General features: G+C 42.7%; 1 protein-coding gene across 9 annotated transcripts in view; it reads right to left on the reverse strand.

Annotated features, from left to right (window-relative positions):
* The window catches only part of ntng1a (netrin g1a), a 105291-nt gene that overhangs the window by 73177 nt on the left and 7955 nt on the right, over window positions 1-24159 (reverse strand). For all 9 annotated transcript variants that reach the window (XM_047568648.1, XM_047568656.1, XM_047568652.1 and 6 more), the window contains exon 2: window positions 19000-19619. In XM_047568648.1, coding sequence (XP_047424604.1) covers window positions 19000-19248 — 249 coding nt within the window. In that variant the 5' untranslated portion in view covers window positions 19249-19619. The remainder of the gene's footprint in view (window positions 1-18999; window positions 19620-24159) is intronic.

Consider the following 24159-nt stretch of genomic DNA (forward strand, 5'->3'; position numbering starts at 1 on the left):
ACTGCAGCAAATGTCAAATCAAACCGCCTGTCAATTTTCAGCAGCACGAACACAACTCAGTGTATGCCTGGCTGCATTCCCTGAGGGTGCATTCTTCCTTTTTTCAGAAGAGGAAAAACAAAGACCACTGCGAGAATATCCACTTGCTAATTTGAAAACCAAACTCAACAGCGAACACGGCCGACTTGATGACAGCTGTCAGCGTGACAAGAGGTATTATCAGGTGGGATTTAGATTGTTATGCTGGAGGCAGCCAGGCGGTGTCCAGCAGGGATTTGAGTTGCGTGTTTGTGCGAATGCTTAGTGACTGTCGCTCAATCATATATCATACTTGTGCCGAGCCTTTATGTAAAAGTTTCGGGGCTGAATATTCATAATGTTGTTACTCAAAAAAAAAAAATGTAAGGAACTCAATATTTGGGCCACAAGTGGTTATTTAACAAAGGTAGATGCAAGGTCGCTGTAATAGCTAAAAACAGAGCCAGTTCAATATTCATATGAACCGTAACCGCTTCAGGGAGCAACTCTGTGCTTAGAGAAGAGTAATTGGGTTTGTTAGGATTAGACGAATGCTCTACGTTTGACATGTTAGATCATGAGGGAAACAATGGGGGTCCTCCACCTGAAGCAATGATATTTTTATCCAACTATGTAGGTTCTGCTTGGCACACAGGAAATGCATTACAAGTGGAGCCGACAGTCAGCGCAAAGGATCCTTGCAGCATTAAATGCACTGTGTTCAGTTGGTAGGTGTGGGGAACAGTGGGGTTCCATCCGAGTCAGCTATCCAGCAGCCACGCTGTCAGAAAAAACGACCAGAACAGGATCTAACGAGGATATCTGCAGGGGGGGGGGTGAAAAAAATAAAAAATAAAAACTAATGTGAAGCTTGTCCTGAAGGTCCTTCATGCCTCCGACATGAAGTTGCAGTATCACCACTCTCTCAACTAACCGCGCAGCAGAGCATTTCTCAAAACTGTCAGGGGACTTAAAGCTGAGCTGTGCCAAAGTGTGATCACCCTATTTGTCAGTGGCCTCATAATGTTCATCCTCAACTACAAGCATTGGTGCACAGAGGTCAGTTACGTCTGTTACCATGACAACGCAGTGCATAGCACATAAGGAGCAAAACCGATAAGAATGGGAATTTTAACTGTGTGGAAACCCATCACACTGTGTTTTACCGTCCCGCTTTCCCACTGTCTTGTCAGTATTAACCATCACTTTAATAGTCATGCAACATTTGCCGACAAGTTGGGAGAACAATCAAACTCTAAAAGGTACCTCTAACCCCAATGGAAATCACACCTTTTAATACACGAGTAGTAAGATCAATTAGATGAGACAAGAGACAACAGTCCGATCACTGAGACAGAGACAATGAAAAACAGGCAAGATGGTAATAAATTACGTAAACAGCACATTCCTTGTTAGCCAGCCGGGCTTTCTGTTTAATTAAAAGCCCAATCAGAGTAAAAATGTCCACTTAGGTTTGAGAGTGCTGGTGTGAACCTATTACAGCCTAAAACCTGTTGAAAACTCCAGCTAATCTATTCCAGCTAGTCTATTCAAACTATGCGAACACTTGACCTGATGGTTTCTCTCCGGGTGGAATAAATACATTCTTTCTGCATGTCTGCTACCACGTTGGGTAAAGATCAGGTGAGCTGACGGAGGGACAGAATCATGGAGGTAGCAAAGCAACGACTTTCTTCAAACAAGAGTTTGGAAAACAAATGAACAAAGCCTGAATTGATGTGGGCGGAGGCGCTGAAAACATGGCTCCGTCTCAGCCCATCTTTGTCATCTTTTCGGGTCGCATGAATTCAGTTTTGTCAATAAAACGGTGTGGGGAGGGGAACGAGGCGGGATCCATTGCCTATTGTATTTCTGAAAGATTCAACGCTCTGCAGCAGAATTACTTTGCCTATGTCGAAAAGTCCTGTCCTTGTTGCATCGATGGTTTGGGGCCAGTAAACATTTATCTATACAAACATACATACTTCCTGTATTACTGTATTTAGTGTCCATGCAAACAAATTGATTGGGTAAAAGTTGATCCCTCTAGTGAGAATGGTTTCATCCCTTTGCTCAACATGATAAGAACCTGCCTTAACCACTACGGGGCTGAATTATCACAGTTCTGCACACTTGAAACAAGCTAAAAATTCATCCTAACAAGGGTAAGCACTGGTGAGGCAAAAGCCTGTGAGAACCATCAGCCATATGCCAGCCTCCACCTACACTTCCCAGCAGGCACTGCCCTCTTGTTGCAGACCTGTTTGCTGACTGCTGCCAACATTTCACTGGCAGAAGTCTTCTGCAAGGCATGCATCCAGTCAGCACAACAGTCTAACACCTTTACTTTTTATTTCACTAGGCGCACTGATCTGATACAACAGGAGATTAAACAGCATCTCATGTAATTGTTCTTTTATGATATGAAGTGCTTAAGATTACGGCGCTTTCATTGTCAAAACAATTAGACCTGCCTATTCCATTATAATATTCCTAATCACCATGGGAGATTGTCCTCCATGGACGCTTTAACAAGGCTTTTTCCTCTCAAGTGCTTTGACATTGATAATTCAAATGGGCTCTAACAGTGAGCACGTAGGCTACAGCATTTAAATTCAATGCAGTGCTCTGCAAGCATTGTCACATTAGAAATAGATCAGCCCTACAACTTCCAACAAAAAAGATTCAGAGGTGAAATCCAGTAGGCTGGCACAGCGAGCGGCTTACACTGTGTTCTTATCTCTTGGCAGAGCAAAGCCGAGTCGCTCGGTGCCACATGGCACCCGGATACACAGGCACACATAACAACAAACGCACAGACACACACTGGCTTTCCCACAAAACACTTCCGCAGGTTCAAAAGAGTCAGTGGCAATGAATAAGGGGCTCCAGCCAGGCTTTGCTCCGTCGCATCATTAACATGAGGATAAAACCTGGAGATATACATGTCTCCTCTCAATTCAGTCATCGGATCTCAATTTCAGATGTGTGACGTTTTTGTAAAGACAATTTTGCAGTTTTGCAATTTTGGTGAAGTGTTTTTTTGTTTGTTTTAAAAAAAAATTATTACATTTTCTAGAGGTGCTAGCGGCACTAGCTCTCCTTCCCAGATCTGACTTCTCAGGTCAGCTAATAAACAACCAACAGCTATAGTGTGCATATGCTCTTGAGAAATACAACAACAAAAAAAACAAAAAAAACAAAACAAAAAACACTTCATAACAAGAACCACAGTAACAAAATGGCAGGAACTGGTCTTTCATACCCTGCATTATCACTCAAATTCTACTGGAATAGATTGTTTTCATTTTAAAAAGGTTTGTATTGGTTTTTAGCAAGTTGGCAGATGTGTGGTGCATAATAATAAATTCTGCTTATACTTTCTTTGAAAAGGAAAAAAATGCCTCCCCTTAAACTGGTCTAAAGAACCTAACATAGCCAAGCGTGAGCGGTAAGGCTAGCAGCTCTGCGAAGCTATATGCTACCGACAATCATGGTCGCCATCTTGGTTCAGTACACACAAAGGCAGCCAAGGCTGATTTCATTTAGTATTTTCACTTAAAACAAGGTGTATGACCAAACCCTATGATGATCTGATGATGGTTCCAGATGAGAAGTTATGCGACGTTTACAGTAATTGCAATATACGGTGATTTCAAAGTAATGCACATCACTTGCTACGTTTCCATTAGCCTGAAACATGCGTAAAACCCAAACATCACAATGAAAAACAGGTAATGGAAACACCTACATTTCGAAAAATACGCTAAAATACTTGTACGCTCTCATAAGGTGGTTTTTTGAGATGTATTGATATTGAAGTTTATCACAAGAGTGCAGTGGAAACACTTTTTCCGCATTTCCCCATCACAGGCGTCACGTGAGAGGACGCAGGGGGTCATGTGACCAGTTCATTTGAAGTCCGTTTTCTCAAAGCAAAGTCTCGCGTGAAGGGAATTTAAGAGAATTATGCGAAACGAGACTTGGACAAGGTAATCTAATGGAAATCCTGACAAATGTTTATCAAACTTCCACAGCAATCAATCCAGACAGACAGGCTAAGAAAGCCACTGGCTAAATATAAATGTATAGTGCAACACACAGACATAATTTAAAGCTGAGGGATTACTCTCTCTAAGCTGTTTTTTTTTTTCCTTTTAAGAAATGCAGTATTAGCCTTTTGGTCTTAAATACTGCAACGTTAGTACTTAAAAATTATCCCAGATTGTATTGAGATTTTCTGTTTTCCTTGTGGATTTAAAAAAAGAAATTAACACATTTGTTATTGCGTTAACTGTAGCTTTCAACAGCTACAACACCAGCGTTCACTTTTCATAGAGGCTGAAAAGTGTTCATCAGTCAGACAGGCAGCTGAGAGGTAGTGGCAGGGCTGAACGGGTTCCAACCCTCAATTGCACACCAGAGGGAGTATTTAGGGGAGGAGGGGGGGAGTACATTAGGGGAGCTAATTAGGATTATTAGCAGGACGTATTTTATTCAGCTGGGACTAAAACAAATTGCTCAGTCGTTGCTGAGCAAAATTGAAAATGAGTGCAGAATTACTGACTGTGGCTTTAAAAAGGAGTGCGGGTGCACTTTGGCTGTGTGTTGCGTGCACGTACATGTCTGGGGTTCGGTGACACCACTGAAGCCGTGTGTTATTCAAAAAGACTTGTCTGAGTAACATCCACAGGAATGCCAGGTCCAAAAGTTTCCCAGCAGATCACTGAATTGTGACAAGATGGTCTCCTGTCAGTGTTTATTATTATTATTCTTCTAAGTGCACAGATGAGATTGGTATCCATGGTCTCTTTGTCATTCATAAATTAAGTGATTAAGTCACCACACTCTAAGAAGTTACATGCTATTGTTTCTAGGCTCAGACGGTTGAAGACATCCTGACAGTCCAAATGAAGCGAACAATGATAAATCTCTGAAACAATTCAGAAAACTCAGACAACAGCAGCATGAAGGTAGTGCTGGCAGATGTAGTCAATAATACATACTTTCAGATCCAGCACTGCACAAAGAAAAGCTGAAGAGAAATGTATCAGTTACATAAAAAAAAAAAAAAAAAAATTGTTGGGTAATTGATAATTGATCTGCAATTGTAAGCTCAGTATTTCCCTCGTATTCTCTGAAGCAATAAGGGTGATGGCAAGACAGCAAGCCAGCTAATAACACAGGGTGAAGAAAGCCCTTGATGAGATCCAAGGGATCTCAGGCGAGAAGGAGGTAGCAGGCTCATATCAAACGCCAACGCTTCCTGCCACAATGTTTGCAGCTTGGCGCGTCGCCGCCGTGTTTACGGTGAGGGAATAGTCTGAAGCCGCGCTGAATGCCGTTGAAAGAGAGCCTTCAACGTGACAACAATGCGTGTCCCCGAGTAGCAGCTAATGCCTGGCACCTCTAACTAAATCATTTCATTTAGAAGCCTCTGATGTGCAGACGGAGGGGACGGAGAAATGCATTTCCACGCCAGGCCTCACAATCGCTCGCTGTCCTTGCAAACATAATGAACAGATTACCGTTCGCACCCTCGTCACATCGCGCTCGCTCTGACAAGTGCCTGGCACCTTGCGGGAGACGTTTTCAGTGCATGTCCTCGTATTCCAGGCTTGAGGCCTGAGGGGGGAAAAAAAAGGGGCTGAAAACTAGTTTAGCAGCCACAGGAAATGAAACAACTTGCTAATTAGAGCCAGCAATGGACTGAGATAGACAGTATTGCCTAAATGCATGGCGTGGGAGATGGATCGGTTGAAATGTCAAGTGTCTATATCCCACCACCCTCAGGCCGACGTCCTGCAGGCACTGCAAGTCTACACCCAATTTACCAATTGCTCTCTCCGTCCTGACTCGGGTTAATAAAATACTAACCGCCTCAATATCCATGACGACATTTCGCTAACTACTTCCCCTCTAGTTAAATTCCGCTACTCTTGTCCTTTGCTCTCCTGCAGAAAGAGACTGTAACTCCTGCCTCGGCTTAATCAGGAGGATTGCTTATTAGGGGAAAGCTCTCGGGTACTTCCTAAATTGGACAGAGGACAGTCTCGCCAGTGCGATAACTGCAGATTTATGTCAGAATTAGGCGTAAATAGCTGCTCTGGATATTCCCCTCCTTTAATTAAGCAAGCACATTTTCCAAGGTCTTTGTCTTCCGCGCTGACCACTCCAGTTCCCTCTGCGGGGCAGATGCTAGCTTACAAAGCACCTCAGCCATGTGTAGGACACAGCACAGAGGAGCGGTTCTTTTTTTTTTGTGCTCTCAAAAGTTCAAATGGCTGAAAATACCTCTGCAGCTGATCCTATACGTTTTTGTAATGTATATCCTTGTGTAGCTATGGCAGAAATGTCATTGTCCGGTGTCTTTTTTGTAGCAACAGTAGTAATCCTACAAGCCTTTTCGCAACTATCAGTAACTAGTCATCCCAAATTATACATGACAGCAAATGTCAAATTACTTCTCCGAGTCACATCAAGCTGAGCACACAGGAAAATGACTGTGTGCAATGGGCGTAATATCACTTTAAAAGACTGCCGACGCTATACTTTGAAGACAATTCCATCTGTGGCCTCTCATCTCCTCAAGTTCTATTTTTCACGCTCCATTTTTTATGCACGTCCCAACTAACTTTACACTTTCTCTCGGCCGTGGCTGCACTCAAATCTGTCAGGGAGAAAAAATACCTGAGATGAGCAGCGGAAAAATGCTCTTATGCAGTTCATGAGGGGGTACTCATGGTTCAGATTCCGCATTCAATTTCCATCACTGATAGCGTTGCTATTGATTCAGAGTTTGCCCTACACTCAGTACGGGCCAGACATAACAGATCTTATGGTTTTGGAGCCGTCACTCAAGGTAATCCAGGAGTTTTTTTTTCCAAAGCCCGTCAGGGTGAAGCGCACAGACTCACATTTCCCTCAAACAATGAAGATGACAGAATGGGCTTAAAAGCCCACATGACTAAAATGCTCCATAAGAGGGTCGCATCGGGACCAGACAAGGAAGTAAAACATTAAACGTCTGTGAATGTGTTTAAAATGTTGACTTGAAGCCAAACTGCAGGACTTTTGTCTCCCTTTTCCAGTAGTGGGAGTAATTAGCATAGTTAACCCACTGTTGACTCATGTAAATAATCTGCCTACTGTGAAGAGTCCCTTAGTCCCTTTAACGAGGAAAAACCACACCAACACTAATCTTTTTGTCGTCACTGCTGATCACTTACTCCTTCCTCAGGAGGCATGCTGCAATCAGTGTTGTCAGATATATGATTATGATATTATCGTGACATAAAAGGGCAAATATATGAGAGTTTGCCATTTCACTGACAGCGATTAAAGCAGTTGTTTCATTTAAATGCTCCATTTTAAGCATTTCGATTTTAAATGCACTGTCCTGGCATGTGATTTTTCAAGTTGTTTTAATACATACAATAGTTTGAGTCAAAAGGCGAGCATATGCTCTTTTTCATTCATTGTTACAAGCAGAGTCAATACCTTCATAGAACCCAAGTTACATTTGTAACTTGGGTGTATCCATGATAGCCTCCCCCTATTTTCCTGTTTGTTGTTGATTGATACATTTGCTCTTCTTTTCAGCTTTGGGAAACATTCATTGTTGGTTCACACTGGTGCTAGTTAGTTTGGTCAGAATCAGAATCGCTGGTCAAGTGTGTGTATGCACATACAAGGAATATGAATCGCACTTTGCTCAATGGAACAAGACAAAGCACTTACATAAGCGTAAAAATAAAAGCGTAAAAAAATTGAAAACTGTACGACATGAATTAGACATCCAGAATAATAGCGAAGGAATACAAGGTAGAAGCAGATATATACAAAGAACTTGAACAGCACAGTATATACAATTAATGAAGAGTTATTGTGAGGATGGTCACGCACTCTGTGACTGCTCAAAGTTCATCAGAGCAACAGCCCGGGGGAAGAAACTGCTTTTTGGCATACAGTTTCAGTATCATGCAAATTTTTCTACAGGTCGAATGTAACCAACGTTCAGTTCCTGCACAAAAGCTTTAAGTTGATGTCCCTAATGCTTTGAGGTGGCAACAATGAAGACTGCTCATCAACCCATTTTGACAAACTGTTAACTCATCATTATTAGCAATATGGCACTGGCTGTGATGTCAGTAAGATTATATTTGGACAAGCATGCTGTACCTTTGCCACAATATCCAGCATGTGATTTATGCCACCACCACTCCATCTACCTCCAACTGCAGAGCTATGTTGTTTGGATGTATCAATAGCAATGGACCTGCTCTATCTTTTAAAGTGTAGGGACGAGTTGTAAAAGAAATGTGAACAATCATTTAAGACCGTAACAAGTGAACTGCAGTTCCGGATTCATGAAAGCCTGACGTGGTTGTAAATACAGACAAAACAGAAGGGGTGGTGCACACACACACTCACACACACTGAAAGAGGTATTTGTTGTGCTGATAAGGGATAGGAGACCCTGCTGCTTTGAAATGCTGAGTAGAAGAGGGAGAGCGTCTGCCACGGTTGTGGGAGCATCTGACCTCCCACCATGGATAAAAATGAGGGATGGGATCACTGGGATTGCTCCATTCAGAACACTCCCACTTATCTGCTGCAATTAACATTAAAAGCCCCGCAACACAAATAAATGAAAACATGAGAGCCTCTACATATGAATGCCACCATATGCCATGCTTGGGGCTCTGTTAGATTGTCTGTGTTGGCCTGCGTGTATGTGTGTGTTTGTGCTTGCCATTTGTTATTGAGGTCCCTGTTATTCAGGGAGGGGAATATTGTGGAAATCAGTGTTCAACCAAGTGAGCTCTGAGGGGAAAATCCACCGCAGAGGTGGTTCAAGGAGCAATTAAAAGTCAACGCGCCTCTCCAGCCGCCCACTACTGCTTCTCCGTCTATTCTCAGAGCCTCATGCACGGAGGTGGAAGCAGAACAGGGGGCGATATGGGGTTGACCATAATTTTCCACAAGTGATGAACTGTGAAATGCAACAAAAGCCCCCATTAGTGGAAGAGGGATTTTGAGTCCAGAGAGCAAGAGCAGAGAAAAGGGGGTAAAAAAAAAAAAAAAACAACAAAAAACACTGTTGTCATATAAAATAGAGAAGTAATAGAAAAATAAAAATCAGCGTCAGAGAAATCAGACCGAGACCGAACATGTATCTGCTTCAAATTATGTCCACAGATCCCAAGTACGTAGTCAATAGCCATTAAAGAGCCATAAAAATATTCGGCTAATTCTGATAGATCAGTTAATTAATGTCAGTATTTTTCTGTTATTCAGTATTTAGTTTCCAAAGCCAAATAAAAAGTAAAACACGCCTCCCAGGATAAAACATTAGCCCCTTCTCTTCTCTGCATTCTCATAAACCGAAGACAATATTTTCCAAGATGCATTTTCACCGTCTAAACATTCACATCTGAACACTATGAAAACAGATACACATTTTCAATTTCTCAGCCCTCTCCAAGCCTTCCTCTCCATAGTTTATGGAAGAGGAGTACTTGTTTTGCTCGCAACTATATATTTTTTTTTTAAAAAGAAAGAAAAAAAAGTCAACATAAAACCCTGTGGGAGGCTGGAGTCAAGGGGCCCCCTGTTATCTTGTTGTGGCAGTGTAAACGGTGAGGCAACACTGAACGCCTTGATGGAGCCCAGATAGACACTCACACACTCACATAGCAGCAACATCACAGGGCAACACCTGATGTTGTCTGCATACCAACTTTTCACCAACTTTTAGAAACTTTTTTTTCCTCCCCGGGAGTAAACATTTCATCCAGTTTGCACTTACGCTCTAGTCCAGAATACTTAAACCAGTCATTATGAAGTAGTGATGAGATGGTATTGAAAAGAACAAGGGAGACATTTGTTTTCACGATACAATCGCCCCTTAGTTTCTGCCCAGCTCTGCATTTTCCACAGTTTGCAAGGACAGTACTGCCAGATTTACCACATCTCAGAAATCTTTGTCACAATAAGCCTTATATTTCATACAGTGAGTTCCATTTCTAGCTGGTGATGGTCAATTTAAATATGCTGTTGGCCTAGCCAGCAGTCAGATATATAACATCACGAGTTGGTTGGCAACACATTCAAGAGGACATTTGGCTAATAATGGGGTTGCCTTTCTTTTTCATCCATCTAAATGGCTTCCTCTAGGTGTCAAGAGTCCATGAATCGTGATGCGAAGTTTATGTATTGTAATTTTATTGGCAATTTTGAATGCCAGAAGGAAATGTGATGCCCAGTGGGGCCGGTGTGCCCAGTCCTGTTTGGTACAAGGACAGGGACATGGACAGGATCTCAAGGCGCACCAGGGATGAGGAATCGCCCCTTTGCTTTCACAGGGTGAGGAGCCACTGCTCTGCATCTGGAGAGGATGGCACGTGGACACCTCCGTTTGCAGCGTGACCAGATAAGACATGGAGGAACTATATATCTCGTCCTGGGATCCTGGGAACGCATAGGGATCCTTAGCCTTTTGTGACCCAATCTTGGATTAGCGGACAGAAATGGGTAGATAAGGAATATGTTGGTATTATCATTCTCTCATTATGCCTTGGCGCTTCCCAGATAAAAGTTAATAGTCGTTAGCTTGATAAACAGTTTGTTATAGACACCAGCAGATGCCTGGCAGCAGTGTTCTCAGGACATACGGCTGAGGTTTGCGACACCATGTACACTACCAACAGCTAAAAAGTTCAAGAAGGCAGTACTGTGCATTTCGTCCCGAAAACGACTTATGATGGCAAAATAATGATGAATTAATAAGCATCTAAAGTCTCATTTACAGCTGAGAAAAAATGCAGTTCCTCAAATGTCCACTTGAGGCTAGATTCAGAAGTGAGTCAATCCCCAGCTAGTTAATTGCACAGATTACGTACGCAGCCTTCTATATTGTGTTGATAGAAGTGTTGGCACAATGACTACTGGCAGTTGCAGCAACAAAAATTAAGCAATTAAGCAATTGTTTGTACGGTATGGGTGGTTTTACTTTAAACAGTTTAAAATACGAAACATAGCTAAGAGATTATTTTAGACTGTTTATATGATGTGATTACAGGGGTTTATTTTCTTTGATCCAAGTCAAGGAAAATAACACTTAAATAAAACTGGACACTCGTTCAGTATTTCTCGGGCTGCGGACTCTAAGGCTGAGCCACAACGTGCCCACAACAGGATGTGTGGGATTTTCTGCCAACACCTGCTTAATGGACTTCTCTCGAGCCTGACCCAGGTTTGGCCGACAAGTCTGTGTTTGTATTGGTGCTTGAAGGCCTGGAAGAGCGAGTGCTTGCAGGAAATAAGACAATGATAAAAATTCAGACAGCGCCTGACGCTCATGCAAAGTTTATGCCACAGGATGGCTCGGAGAGAATATGATGAGGTCCTCCTCTGACTGTGGTGTCTATAACCTTCACATTGGTCAGGTACAGTCTGACTGTCTGACAGTTTCTCTACTGTGTTAGACAATATTCAATCTATTCTCACTGCACTGGAAGAGTTTCAGGGAAACCCATCAAGCTGCAAAATTAAAGCTTGTAAAACTGCTGGGTGCAGAACTGGAGGTGGGCAGTGTAAAGGCTGTAGATACAGCCTTAAGTATGCAACACCGGCAATATACAAATGTGTTAATCTTCTTCACTGTATGGTTTCCATGCTAGGTTCTTAAAGCTCATTTTCCTCCCTCATTTCTCCACTAAATCTGAATTTGTACACTTAAAAAAATATGAAATTTCCTACTGGAGGTGTGGTTAGAGGGGACTGTGCAATCCCCACACGTAACAATTTTAGTTAGACTGCCTTTTCTTTCATAGCATCACATCAGTGGAATTGAGTGCTAAAATCAGAAAACAGCCCTGTTGTTCACCAGGTCTGCCACTTTTGAAACATCACTCGCATGTAAAGCATGTTGTTTAAAAATTCACAGGAGGAATTAATAAGGGAATCGATAAAGAATCAGATCGATAAGCAGAATTGATAATGGCACCGGTATCAGTAAAATCTTATTGATGCTCATCCCTGTCAACAATAACATGTTGACAGGGACAAGATGAGTGAACAACAACATGTTCACTCATCTTTTCAAATCTGTCGTTCTGTAATCAGTGACGTTGGTTCTCTGAAGGACTACAAGCTGTTTGGCTCCACAGTAGAGGAGCTCAAACCTCTGTTTTAACCTCATATTATAGACAAGCCATGTCTAAAACAACAAGAATGCAAGGGATGCGCAGTGAAAAGAATTGCTGACTAGGACAGACAGCCAGGGTCCTTATTCGGTGCAGAGGGGACAGACAGAGGCTGCAGCTGCATTAGCCTATAGGTAGGAGGATATGGCCCATCTGTAAGCTGGAAGGGTTTCTTGCATGCAGTGTTACTGTTTATCATAGACAACTGTTCGTCCAACTCAGAAAACCAGAAAACATAACTTTCCTCATCAATATAGCACATACAAATAAAGTTGTTGCTTCAGCTAACAACAACTACCATCAACACTGGCTGAATATCCACGAAAAAGTGGAGAATTTGCCTTGGCCTAAAGACTACAAAATAAGTCTTCCAAATAATTCACTTTGCATAGGATCATGTATGACGATGCACCAAATAAGATCACTGAATTTAGTACTCATTTTGTAACTTAGCACAGATTCCTCTTCTTCAGACTGATCACAGCACCGTACTCTATATTTAGTGGTCCTGTCAGTAGTAGCCTGACTGCAGCCTTAAGCTTTTTAAACGACTGCATAGTATTTAATGGCTCTTAGACGATGAAACCCGTTCTATCCATAAAGAAGAAGTGTGTGCTATCCATCAAGGCAAGCACTGTCATGAATGCACAGTGTAGTGTGCGCTACCTTGACTTCAGACTGTCTGAGGGTTGATTAGGCTAATTAAATCACATGAGAGACAGAATTCCCTTGAGCAAAGATTAAGATCATGTGTGAAAAATTCAGTCAAGACTCAGACGCTGCCTGTTGGCGAAATATACAGAAATAATCCAGCTCCAGCTTTGTTTGGTACCTCAGATAGCTATCACCGAGCAAACAAACCCCTTTTTCTGTCAAGAAATTCAATAAATCTTTTATTATGTTTGGTCTGGTGAAGATGAAAGTAGACTCGCAAAAATGGGTCGAGTTGTTTTAATCCTCTGATGTTAAATAGTTCTGTTAAATGAGCGATTAGTCTCTGATGCTATTTAATTGCGACAAGGTTACTGGAATTTTCATATCAATCAGCAGAACTAAAAATTCACCTCTCATTTTTTACGATGTCAAACCCTCACAAAAAACAGAAGATAAAGCCAATAAAGACACGTTTATGAGCCAGATTGTCACAGCCATCAGAGGAAAGAAAGAAAAAAAAAAAGAAGCTGCCATCTCTGTTCTCTCCATCTCATCCTCCTCTAACCCCTTGCATTGACTGAGTGTTGCGGTATGAAATGAGACATATTGCAGCTGACAGCGCACTCGTTTCTCTAGGAAATGTCAGCGTGGAGCCTGTTGAGAGGCGGCACAGTGTGTAAGATTGTGACGGCGGAGGTACGGGGAAGTTAAAACGCTCTGTCTCTCTGAAACCTCTAACCAGGATCAGCTTATAAAGTGATGGGGAAAGGTCAGATTTGTGTACCACAATATAAATCCACGCAAGCCTATAGTACATATATTTGCAAACACACCTAGAAAAGCCCCCGTACGGCGCTTCAGTGAGTTCTTGGATATTTGGTCGGTCAATTACAATCATGTTCGTTGTAGGTGCAAAGTTAAAAGTGCAAACATTGCAATTTTTGCTCTTCACGTGATTATTTTCACCATTTGCTCAGCAGTTTGACAGAGCACTCTATATAATTCACATATTTGAGGGAGATCTTGAGGAACCTTTCAGCATAGTCAACCACATGCACAACATATATCAACAACAACTCAACAACAACTCAACAACAACCTACAAGCATTGTTCCCACTAATAAGAAGTGAGAAGTGCTGCCTCTCAGACATATATACACCGGAACGGACCATCTGCTCAGGTAAGCAGGGGGGTGAATCAAGTGGTATTTACGCAAAAAAATTTTTTAAAGTGTGCGCGCCAATTCCTGAAAAATTTAAAAAATGTAACGATTGAGATAACCACAAGTCAAAGCAGGTATTGGGGCACCAATTAAATGTCAATAGGCGTGGGTTTAGCGTTCCATAATTTGACGTACCCCGCCAGTTCTAAGGGGCCGTAACGATGCACACCTGTTCTCACTCTGAAGGAGCAGATTGACCTCAGCACATCTAGTATTAACCTTACCTCTAAAACATTCAATTACCTAAACTAAAAATACACCACGTGTGCTGCTTGTATCATGTAGTGTTTGCCATACGATGTTTGTCATAACACTTGAGAAAAAGCGACAAAGCAGACACGCAATTTTAAGGTGTCACTGAACTCGTTTGGTTCTGCTCACGGGTGTACTGCATGGTATGTCACACATACCGCAAGGTTTGCGTTCGCGTTTCCTCAGTTGTGGTTTTAGTCTTCCACGACTTGACGAAGCCCCGTTAGTTCTAAGGGAGCGTAATGACACACACCTGGCGGCAGACTGACCTCAACAGCAAACGCACAACAACAACAAATCTAACCATACCACTAAAAAAAATCCAGCGTCGCACACCTTAAGAGAAGGTGATAATGTTGGGCTCAGAGCACATACACACAATTTAAGTCACTTTTTATGTCACTGAACTCATTTTATTTTGCTCACAAGCATATGGTATGTCCCATATACTATAAGGTTTGAAATTTAGTATGAGGGAATGAAGCAGATACTGCGCAATGGATAGAGTACCCATATATATTTAAATCACACATTTAAACACACACAGTTGCATTGAAAGTGAGTGAAAAGTGATAGTACGCTCCATACTTTAGCTTTAATGAGTAAATAAATATCATGTGCTTTGATGCGGATACCTTTACTATTTAAACAGATTTATTAGGACCCTATTTGTGATCTAAACTGCTCTCACTGAAGCTAAAACGGGAGAAAGCCACACGCTGCACTGTGTCTTAATAATCCCCTCTTTCGATTCCTCATTTAGATTTGATTGGCCACGAAATGCACCGGCCTACCCGGCACTCAGGTTTCAGCCTTCATCAGCACTTCCTGGTTGTAAATTGATGGCACGGACAGAGACATACAGTACAGTACTTGCACGGGAATGCATTAAGGACATCCATGCAGACACGGGCACGTTTTTTTTCGAACGCCGTTTTAAATTATGGAGTCGCAACTTTATGTCCAACGCCGCGTGCAGTAAATAAGAAGCGGAACGCGGGAGCTGCTTGATAAGTCGGGCTGTTTGAATCATTGTGTGTAACCTCAAAATCTCTGCAGTAAAGTAAATGAAACGCTCGGAATTCTCTTGAGTGTCCTTCAACACGATGCAGTGGATAGACGCAGAGAAAGCACATCTACTCCTCAGTTTAATCCACCTGCACTGGACAACAAAGACACAATTAAGCATAAGTGCTTGCATTGATTTTCCAGTTAGGTACTTTTTTATGTTTTTCAAGAATTTAATTTGCAACAATCCGAACTCAAAGGCGCATTTCCTGAGACCCGCACGGACTCAAAGTCGTCAGCCGGTAAAGGCTGTGAGGCGCTGTCCACGCTTTTAAAGGCCAGTCTGAGTCTAACTTGAGGGGACAGTGAAATCTCATATGATGGCGGATTCATGTGCCGGAGTTCAGTGAATGCCAGCTTATTGCTATCGAAAAGGTCAGTGGGCCAGAAGGCAAATAAAAAGTCTTTACTGCGGAGAGCGGCGCGTGCGGCCGAGTGCACTGTGTGTGATGCTGTCTCCCTTCATCTGTGACCCTGGGATGAAGGCCGCAACCTGAGATAAGCACGTTCATATGAGCGCCACGCCTTCGAGCCGCTGCACCTCTCTCCGTCTCTCTCCTCTTGTCAGGCTGTGGTGTCTGTTACCTCCAGCACTCCAAGGAAGCAGATACAAGGCTTTAAAATACACCCGCCTCCGCAAAATCAATTACCAGAGAGATGAAATTCTCCAATAACGCGGCCTAATGATAATTGCTCCGAATCTGCACTGATCTGACTTGTGATGCAAACCACTATTGGCGCTGCAGCAGTGTATTGGCAGCCAGAGTAGCTGAAATATCAATGATAATTGTTCCGATGTTGATTTGGAGCCACGTTACTGCCTGGGGGTAAACATAAACCAATTGCAGAGGATTGAAGTCTATTGTAAGCGGCGGGGGTCATATTTCACTGATGTTCCTGTGATTTGTGATTAGTACAGTACGGCTGAGAGAGGAAATGGCTACGTGGGAGCTAACCACTGCCTGTTTAATTGAAGCACTCCCACCACATTGACTGCCGGAGACACGAGGGCGACAGCGCGGCGCAAACTCCCGCTAATTCAATAAGCGATCATCAGACTGTTAAAAGGCTGGCAATAATAATTATAAAGTCGGTTTCAACTGCGCGTCCAGAAATAGAACAGCTCCGCCGAAGCATCGGGGCACGGATGACCGCGGTTCATGCGGGATTCAGACAATTCATCCGCAACGCAGCTGCTCCAAAGCAAATAAGGATCGCTTCAGGTTCAAATGCGGATCAGTGAAAGGTCAGGGAGTTCAGGACGGAGGGTAACGGAATTTGTTGACCGGGACCCCCCCAGATGTGGCATCCCACACCCGGCTGATTCATTCTGCCTTCAACCAACCTCGGAGTCAGCTGATGATGGAAGTCAGCATTTTTTTTTTTTTTTTAAAGTGCCTGAGAGATGTCGGGCTGAATAATGTGCCCTATGAATAAAACACATTAGCTACAAAACATGTTGAATTATTCACATTTCAGGGCCTCCATCCCTATATACGCTGGAGATATTAGTTCTCCAGTCATCATATGCGTTGCACACAGTCCTCTGAGCCTCCGTCTCATGTTCACCCCCTCTCTCACTGTCTTTGTCATCTGTGTTTTGTTAATCCCTCTCTGTTCCTCTGCTCTCCCTCTCAGCTGACTTTCTGCTGATGACGGCTGTCTATTTATACTCCTCAACTTACTACTTTTCCTGGAACATCTCGCTATTTATCTAAGGGGCTCTTGAAGCTGTTGAGGAGCGCATTTGTTCAGAGAGAATCTTTGATGACTCGCTAACGCACGGCGGCCCAAAATGGATTCATCATTTAGCAGTAATCTTAGGCGACCAGCTGTGAGTTTCAAGGCTCAAAACAAAAAAAAAAAAATGAAGAGGAGGGCGTTTTGTTAATAAAATACTTGACCTGTTACGCATCTTTTGCTCATTTTATTTTCAGCGCCCTGGGGAATTTGTAATTTTCATGATTGCGGTATAATTGGCGCAATCAACACCATCACAGGAGTTCATCCGAATGAGCCAATCGTTTCTATTAAGTCAGTTTCAAGTTAAAAAAGCAGATGATTAAATCCTATAAAATATCACTTTTAAATCATCCTAATTTTTGTAACGTGTGCAGCAATTTGTCCTGTGATTCAGCCCTTGTGTTGTGTTCTTCTCAAGTTAGCTCAAACTGGTTCAACCCAAGTAATAAAATATATTTTGGGAACAAATGTTTGATTTATATTGGAAGTGCAGTTGCTGTTACTGAGACAAATTTGTCTGGAAGCCAGACCAACTTCCCCACCAGTGTTTCCTCCTACCCAGCTGTGAATTTGATTAGGCCCTGTCAAAGATCGGCAGGGCCAATCATAGCATTTGGACAGGCTTTACGTGGTGATTGACAAATGATTTCTTCAAAACGACTGCCATCGAAGAAACGAGCAGTTTACAGTCAGCGTCCGTTGTTAAATATACTGACAAGAAGATAACTTTGAAGGACAGTTAACAGCGAATTAGGCATCTGTTGAGAATGTCTCATTTAATTTCACATACTTCATTGCTCTGAATGGTGGTAGGACTATCCAGTTTTTCTTGGTATTGCAGGAAATATGTGGGGTTACCATATTCTGAACTGAGTATGAGTTGAGCCCCAACACCAACATCACAAGGTGTTGTCCTGGCCTCCAAATTCACTAGATCCCAAACTGATCAAGTATCTGTGGGATGGTCCACAGAGGCCTCTCCCCTCATAGGATCCAAAGTCCCCCACTAACAACATTCTACCGCCAGACACCACAGGACACCCTCAGAAGACGACACAGTGACATCGGTAAACTAAAACAGATTCATTTTTCAAAGGAATCCAAATGCGCTTCAATACAAAGAAACGCTTGCCGGCCTCAGAACGTTCAGAAGGACATTTTAAAGGTAGAAGAATGACCATATGGGCCGATAAGGGAGGCTGACACTGATTATTATCAGTGGACCAGTGCGTTTAAATAAAGACCGAGGAATGAGCAGTCACTGCGTGGGTAAAGGTGCTGCTCAGCGCGAGAAAAACAAAAACTTTGTGCATTTGCACTTAAGATAATGCTCCCCTTATGTCCTCAAAGAAGCTGCTGTATTTTTAGTCCATCTGTGCTCTATTTCATCCAGAGATTGTTTGAATTTTTAGGCCAGTCCCTCCAGAAGATAAACACAGACGTAACAGAAAAGCTGCACTGGGACGTCTTTTTACTTTTAAGTCACGAGTGAGGCAACAATATTTTCATGTGACTCCAATTTCTGTGTGTGTGCGTTTGTGTGTGTGTGTTTCGGGACGGAGGGAGTATGCATGCGTTCACATTATACAGTGTTTTCTGCAGCGTCAACAGCACTTCAGACAGTGTTTGCAGAGTACACCGAGCAGCAGCTCTCTAAACAGCAGAACATGACGTCAATGGGCTCAAACCTACAGCCACCGCGGCAGCGTGTCTGAGTCACGCACAAAGCGTGTGTGTCACAGCAGCGAGGCCAGAACAAGCCGAGCAGACGCATGACGCACAGAGCTGCCTCTGTCCGTCACAGTTGCCCATTCACGTTTGCGCGTACTCACCAGGGCACAGTACGTCTCTGGAGGGTCTCCACAGGTGATGTTGGGGGGATCCAAGGTAACCTTCAGGTACTGGGTCATGTCTGCTGCCTCTGGCTGGCAGGCCATGTAGTCCCAGGTTAAGCCTTCGTCCGAGTAAACCTGGGACTTGCACACGTCGTAGTGGCCCCACGCTGCGGGGTAGTGCTGCATGGCCGCCTGGCAAACACCAGTCCATATTGCCTGCAGCGTCAACGCGAAATGGAAACGCATGACTGGTTCTCTCCGCTCCTTTCTGAGGAGCCGCGTAGAGGGTGCGAAACAGGGGGATCACTCTTCTGCTTCCACTTATTACAAGTCACTCAACTGGAGAGGGGAGGCATGAGGAGCTTTTCTTTACGATTTCTGTCGTGGCGGATGACTGTAAGGGATGACGGGGTTACCACTCCATTGAGAAGATAAGAGGAGAGGACTGAGGGTGGGAGGAGGGCGGTGGTGGTGGTGGTGGAGGAGGAGAAGGAGGAAGAGGGGGGGAAAGCGAGAAGGAGATAGCCCTCTGACACGCTGATAGGAAGATGAGTGACAGGTCTCCTCAGCTCGCCTGGCTGTCAATCATGGTCCTCGTCCTGCGCGACGATCTGGCACTGCAAGAAACAGAAGAAGGGAGGGGAGGCAGAAGTGAATACACTTCCCTTATGGGAATAGAACTTGACAGTGAAAGAACATTAGCCGGGTCTAACGCATGGATAAAAAGGTGTAAGTGTGAATAGAAAGTTGCATGGGTGTGAGAATGGGGTGCCACATGTTGGTGTGTGATGTCCATCAAAACACAGAAAATCAGTAAGCCAGGCCATCAGGGTAAACCGGATCCGGGTGCTTTCACACCAAACCACCACCGCACTCAGAAGTACCGAGCCTACACTGTTGCAGCATTTCCCGCGGCCCTCCAAACTCTCCTCGCACCTCACAAACACACCCACACTGTATGGGCTGGGACCAGAAAGAGCGTGAAGAACATGAAGAAATCCCATGTTTTATGTGGCCGTGGCAATATTTAACCATAGAGCAACCTTATCATGAATACTGGACTCTTCTTAATGTTGTAGACTCACTCTGCTGGTTATACAATTGGAAATGTGCCACAACTGCACAGTGTAGATAAAAATACACAAATAAAGATTTAATAAAGGCGAAGCGAGGGCACACACACATCAATACAATGCATCTGTAGTAGGGCTGACTTTTAAAAAATAGATTTTCCAATTCGAAAGATCTGATATTGATTCATAATATTCATTGATTCCATTTCCTGCATCCTCTCATTAGGAATCCCACTGCCTTATTGTGAGACTCACAAATGGGAAATGTGAGACTGTATACTTGCCTTAATTTGAGCAAAGAATGAACACAGTTGTGCCTAAAGTAGCTCAAAAAATAAATGTTGGCAGCAGCAGGTGTATTATGATACCTAAATGGCTATCACTGAGCACTGGAGTCAGATCTAGGGGCTCATTAATAATATATATTTGAAAAGCAGCATTCTGTAAGCACCAGATCGACATAATATACCTTTAAAAAGCTGATCTGGCAGTTGCTATCCATTAGATGTGGGGCAACAGTTATCATTCATTTTTTTTCCATCTGATGGGTGAAAATCCTATAAAGACAATGCCTTTGATGGGCTAATGCTCCACTACTATCTTTTTGGAGGTAAAAATGGCCGCTTGCTCCAGAGATGAGTTTAAAAGAAAAATGAGCTGAAATGAAACCAACTCTATATTTTAATTCAGGTACTTCACAGTTTTAAAAAAAATCCCTGTATATCTTATGCTGGGCCTTAATGCTAAGTTAATGCTAAAGAGAAAAAAAAGCCCCGCCCTAATCATGCATTCACACTATGAGCAATACAAGCTACAAGCTAAGTGTGGCCATCTCCACTGTCTGTCTTGATCAAGCTCTCGTTAACGTTGTTGGTGGTGTTTAAAATGTTCAGTCAGAAGATTAAAACAGTTAATCGCTAATAATCACACGATTTCCATAGTTAATGCAAATTAATCTCGCTTTTTAGCTGTAACTTAAATGAAAGTATTCATGTTTTTGTCAACATGGGAGCAGACAAATATACTTTCTTTATAGAGTTTATTTTAATTTCTTCAATTATTACCACCAACAACCATCTATTTAACTATGGCTGTTGAAAGCTTGTATGTGTTTGGAGGTGGAGAGGGTTGAAGGGCCCCCAGCTGTGTGCTTGCATTAATAAACGTTAACCTTGACAGCCCTAATGCAGACTTTTACTGTTTACAGTTAGACTTCCTGGCCTTGCTACATTCATTTGTACACATAAAAAGTAGTGGGCAGACATTTGAAAGGCAAATGACAGTAAATACACAAAAGTTTAATGGAGTGAATAATTAATACATTTACCTTTTCAAAATACAGCAACACAAGAGTTTCACTGTACCTTGATGTTGCTCAATTTACCCTACAACAGTCCTATGTGAGCAGGTAGCTTTCAGGCTTTAAGGCCATAGCAGAAGCCATAGCACTATATATCACACACAGTGATTTACTTCATAGGGTGGATAGCATCCATTTATAACTGCCAGACGTGGGCCGCGGCCTCGCTTTTCCTTTTGTCTGAAGTTTTTGTTTTGAAACGCCTACTTAAACACAACTAGACATCAGCTTTACTTTGCTGCTCCCTTTTATCCTTTCACTGCTCCTCGTATTGGCAGGTTCACACTTAGGTTTTGAAATAAATGCTCAGCATTACATGATCCCTTGGTATGTCGGCAGTAGTTAGGTCGGTGGATACACACATGAGACCAGAGGGAGGGGAACACCAGGGACAGACTTCAGTCACACACGACATAACACACCGTTCAGAAATATTGCTTATTAATTCAAATGATCTTTTACATTAGATTAGATTAGAGCAGGTTAGATGAGATTAGACTTAATGCTGCATCTACTCATTAAATTAAAGAGAACAGCAATAGTGTCACTAAAATCAGATTACATTAACACACCACACACGTGATTTTTCACAGAGAATGAAATGTGGATTTCTTAGAATTAACAAGATATCCAGGATGCGAAGCGGAGCACCCGCTGTGGAGTAATTATACGGTGGCATACAGTATATTTAATATGACAATTCAAGAGAGACAATATATGGAAAATAATCCTCGTTACAAAGGAGCTGCACATTTAATATGCCACCTGATGTGTTAAAACTATCACGCAACTTCCATGTGCGGTCTTCATTATATAGGACGTGATAAAATGTGAACATGAGACGTTGAGTTGTAGGGGCCCCGCTGAAAGACGGCAGCGTAAAGGCACACTTAGCAATACTTCACATGTACGTATGGGGATATGGCAATAATCCTATTTTTATGTGCCTCTCAAAATGTAAATGGGATGCATGGTACAGAGATGTATGGTGGATATGGGGCTGTTTCTGTGTTTCGGGGGCCGTGCCATTCAGAGTCATTTCAATCTGATTGAATGTAAATCATCACTTTAAGGAACAGCCAAGGTCAGGGGCAAAACCTCAGCAGCATACAAATACACCACAGTGCACAGCAGCCAAGATGGGAAGATATCCATTAATGCTACTGGAAACAAAATGATATAGGCAGAGAAATGTGGTGAATGTGAGATATTCAAACGTTGAATGCGAACTGGAAAAATAATACCACAGCCTTTTAGTGTATATGTCCTTCAAAAAAAATGTTTTTAGCATTTATTGTAGTACAAAAGAAAATTGCATTTAATCCATGGTTTTTATTAGAAGCACGGGTGTAAAACTATAAAACGCGAGAGCATGTGTTGTACAGTAAGTCAGAGGACAGAGGAAGGAGGAGGTTAAGGTGGGGCGAAGAAATGAAGCACCTTAAATGTAAAATGTAAGAATGTCAATGGGAGGGATGTCAGCAGGTGAGGAAGCAGCCAATTATCCAGAGGAACTCTTGGCACAGAGCTCCCTGTTCCCATTAAGAGACATAATATTACCATGTTAAGACGGAGGCGAAAGAGATGGCCACAAAAAGCGTGTTAAGAGTGCGTGCGCATTGCTCATGTGCAACCCCTGGATAAAAAGCGGCTCGAGTCACGGGTAATGAGACAACAAGCCCTGGCGAGGGCTTCGATAACAAGCAATAGAGATCACAAAAGCTGGGTCATTATTACTCCTCCATCCCGGACACAGCGGCCCCTTCCTCTCATTACTCCCCGCTTATAACCCTCCGTCGCCCCAAGGAGACGAGGTGAGGTGGAGGAAAGGAGAGCAGATGGAAGAAGTGTGGACGTGCATTTTAAGCGAGAAAAAGGGTTTATTTTAGGGCTGGCCGTTTCCTCCAACCATCGATCAAGACTCAGGACGTCAGAGGAGGAGCGCGTGCAGGAAATTCTTTCATGTATGGAAATATATACGTGTGTGCGTATGACTTCATATAATCATGCACATATATATATATATATGTACGCTACCAGTCAAAAGTTTGGACACACTTTCTCAATGAATTGAATGAGAAGCTGTGTCCAAATGTTTGACTGGTAGTGTATATATATAAAAAAGGTTCAGTAAATATTTTCTCTTGTACTATCATATGCGCTGATCAAGCAAAACATTATGACCACCCTCCCAAAATTGTGTAGAGCCTTTTTTGCACGGGTTCAGTTTTACCTAAAGACGTCCTGGGATTCAGATATTACTCCCTACGTCTGTGTTTCATGTGGCACATTCACACGGGCCAAACAAACTCTGCGTTTTACCCAAATTTACATTTCATTGTTATGGCTCTGCTACTTCCCATTTCACTCTACTGCATGTCAGAGACAGTTTTAATTACTTTGCAAATTATAATGGATGATAAAACATATACTTTACCTATTATTATTATTATTATTATATTAAAGCATTTTAGCCTTTATTGACAGTCAAGTAGAGAGATGGACAGGAATGGAGGCAGGGAGGAGACACGCAGGAAAGGGTACGCGATGCAGGACTTGAACCGGGGCCGCCTGCAGAGAGGAATATAGCCTCAGCACGTGTGGCGTGCGCTCCACTGGCTGAGGTAACACCGCCCCTACCTAACATTTTATTTATTATTTTACTATTTATCCTGGGTGACATCTCCACTGTGTGTTTTAACATCTGTCCAAACTTTGACTTAT

This window comes from Mugil cephalus, chromosome 18, assembly GCF_022458985.1.
Source record: "Mugil cephalus isolate CIBA_MC_2020 chromosome 18, CIBA_Mcephalus_1.1, whole genome shotgun sequence".
Classification (NCBI taxonomy): Eukaryota; Metazoa; Chordata; class Actinopteri; order Mugiliformes; family Mugilidae; genus Mugil; species Mugil cephalus.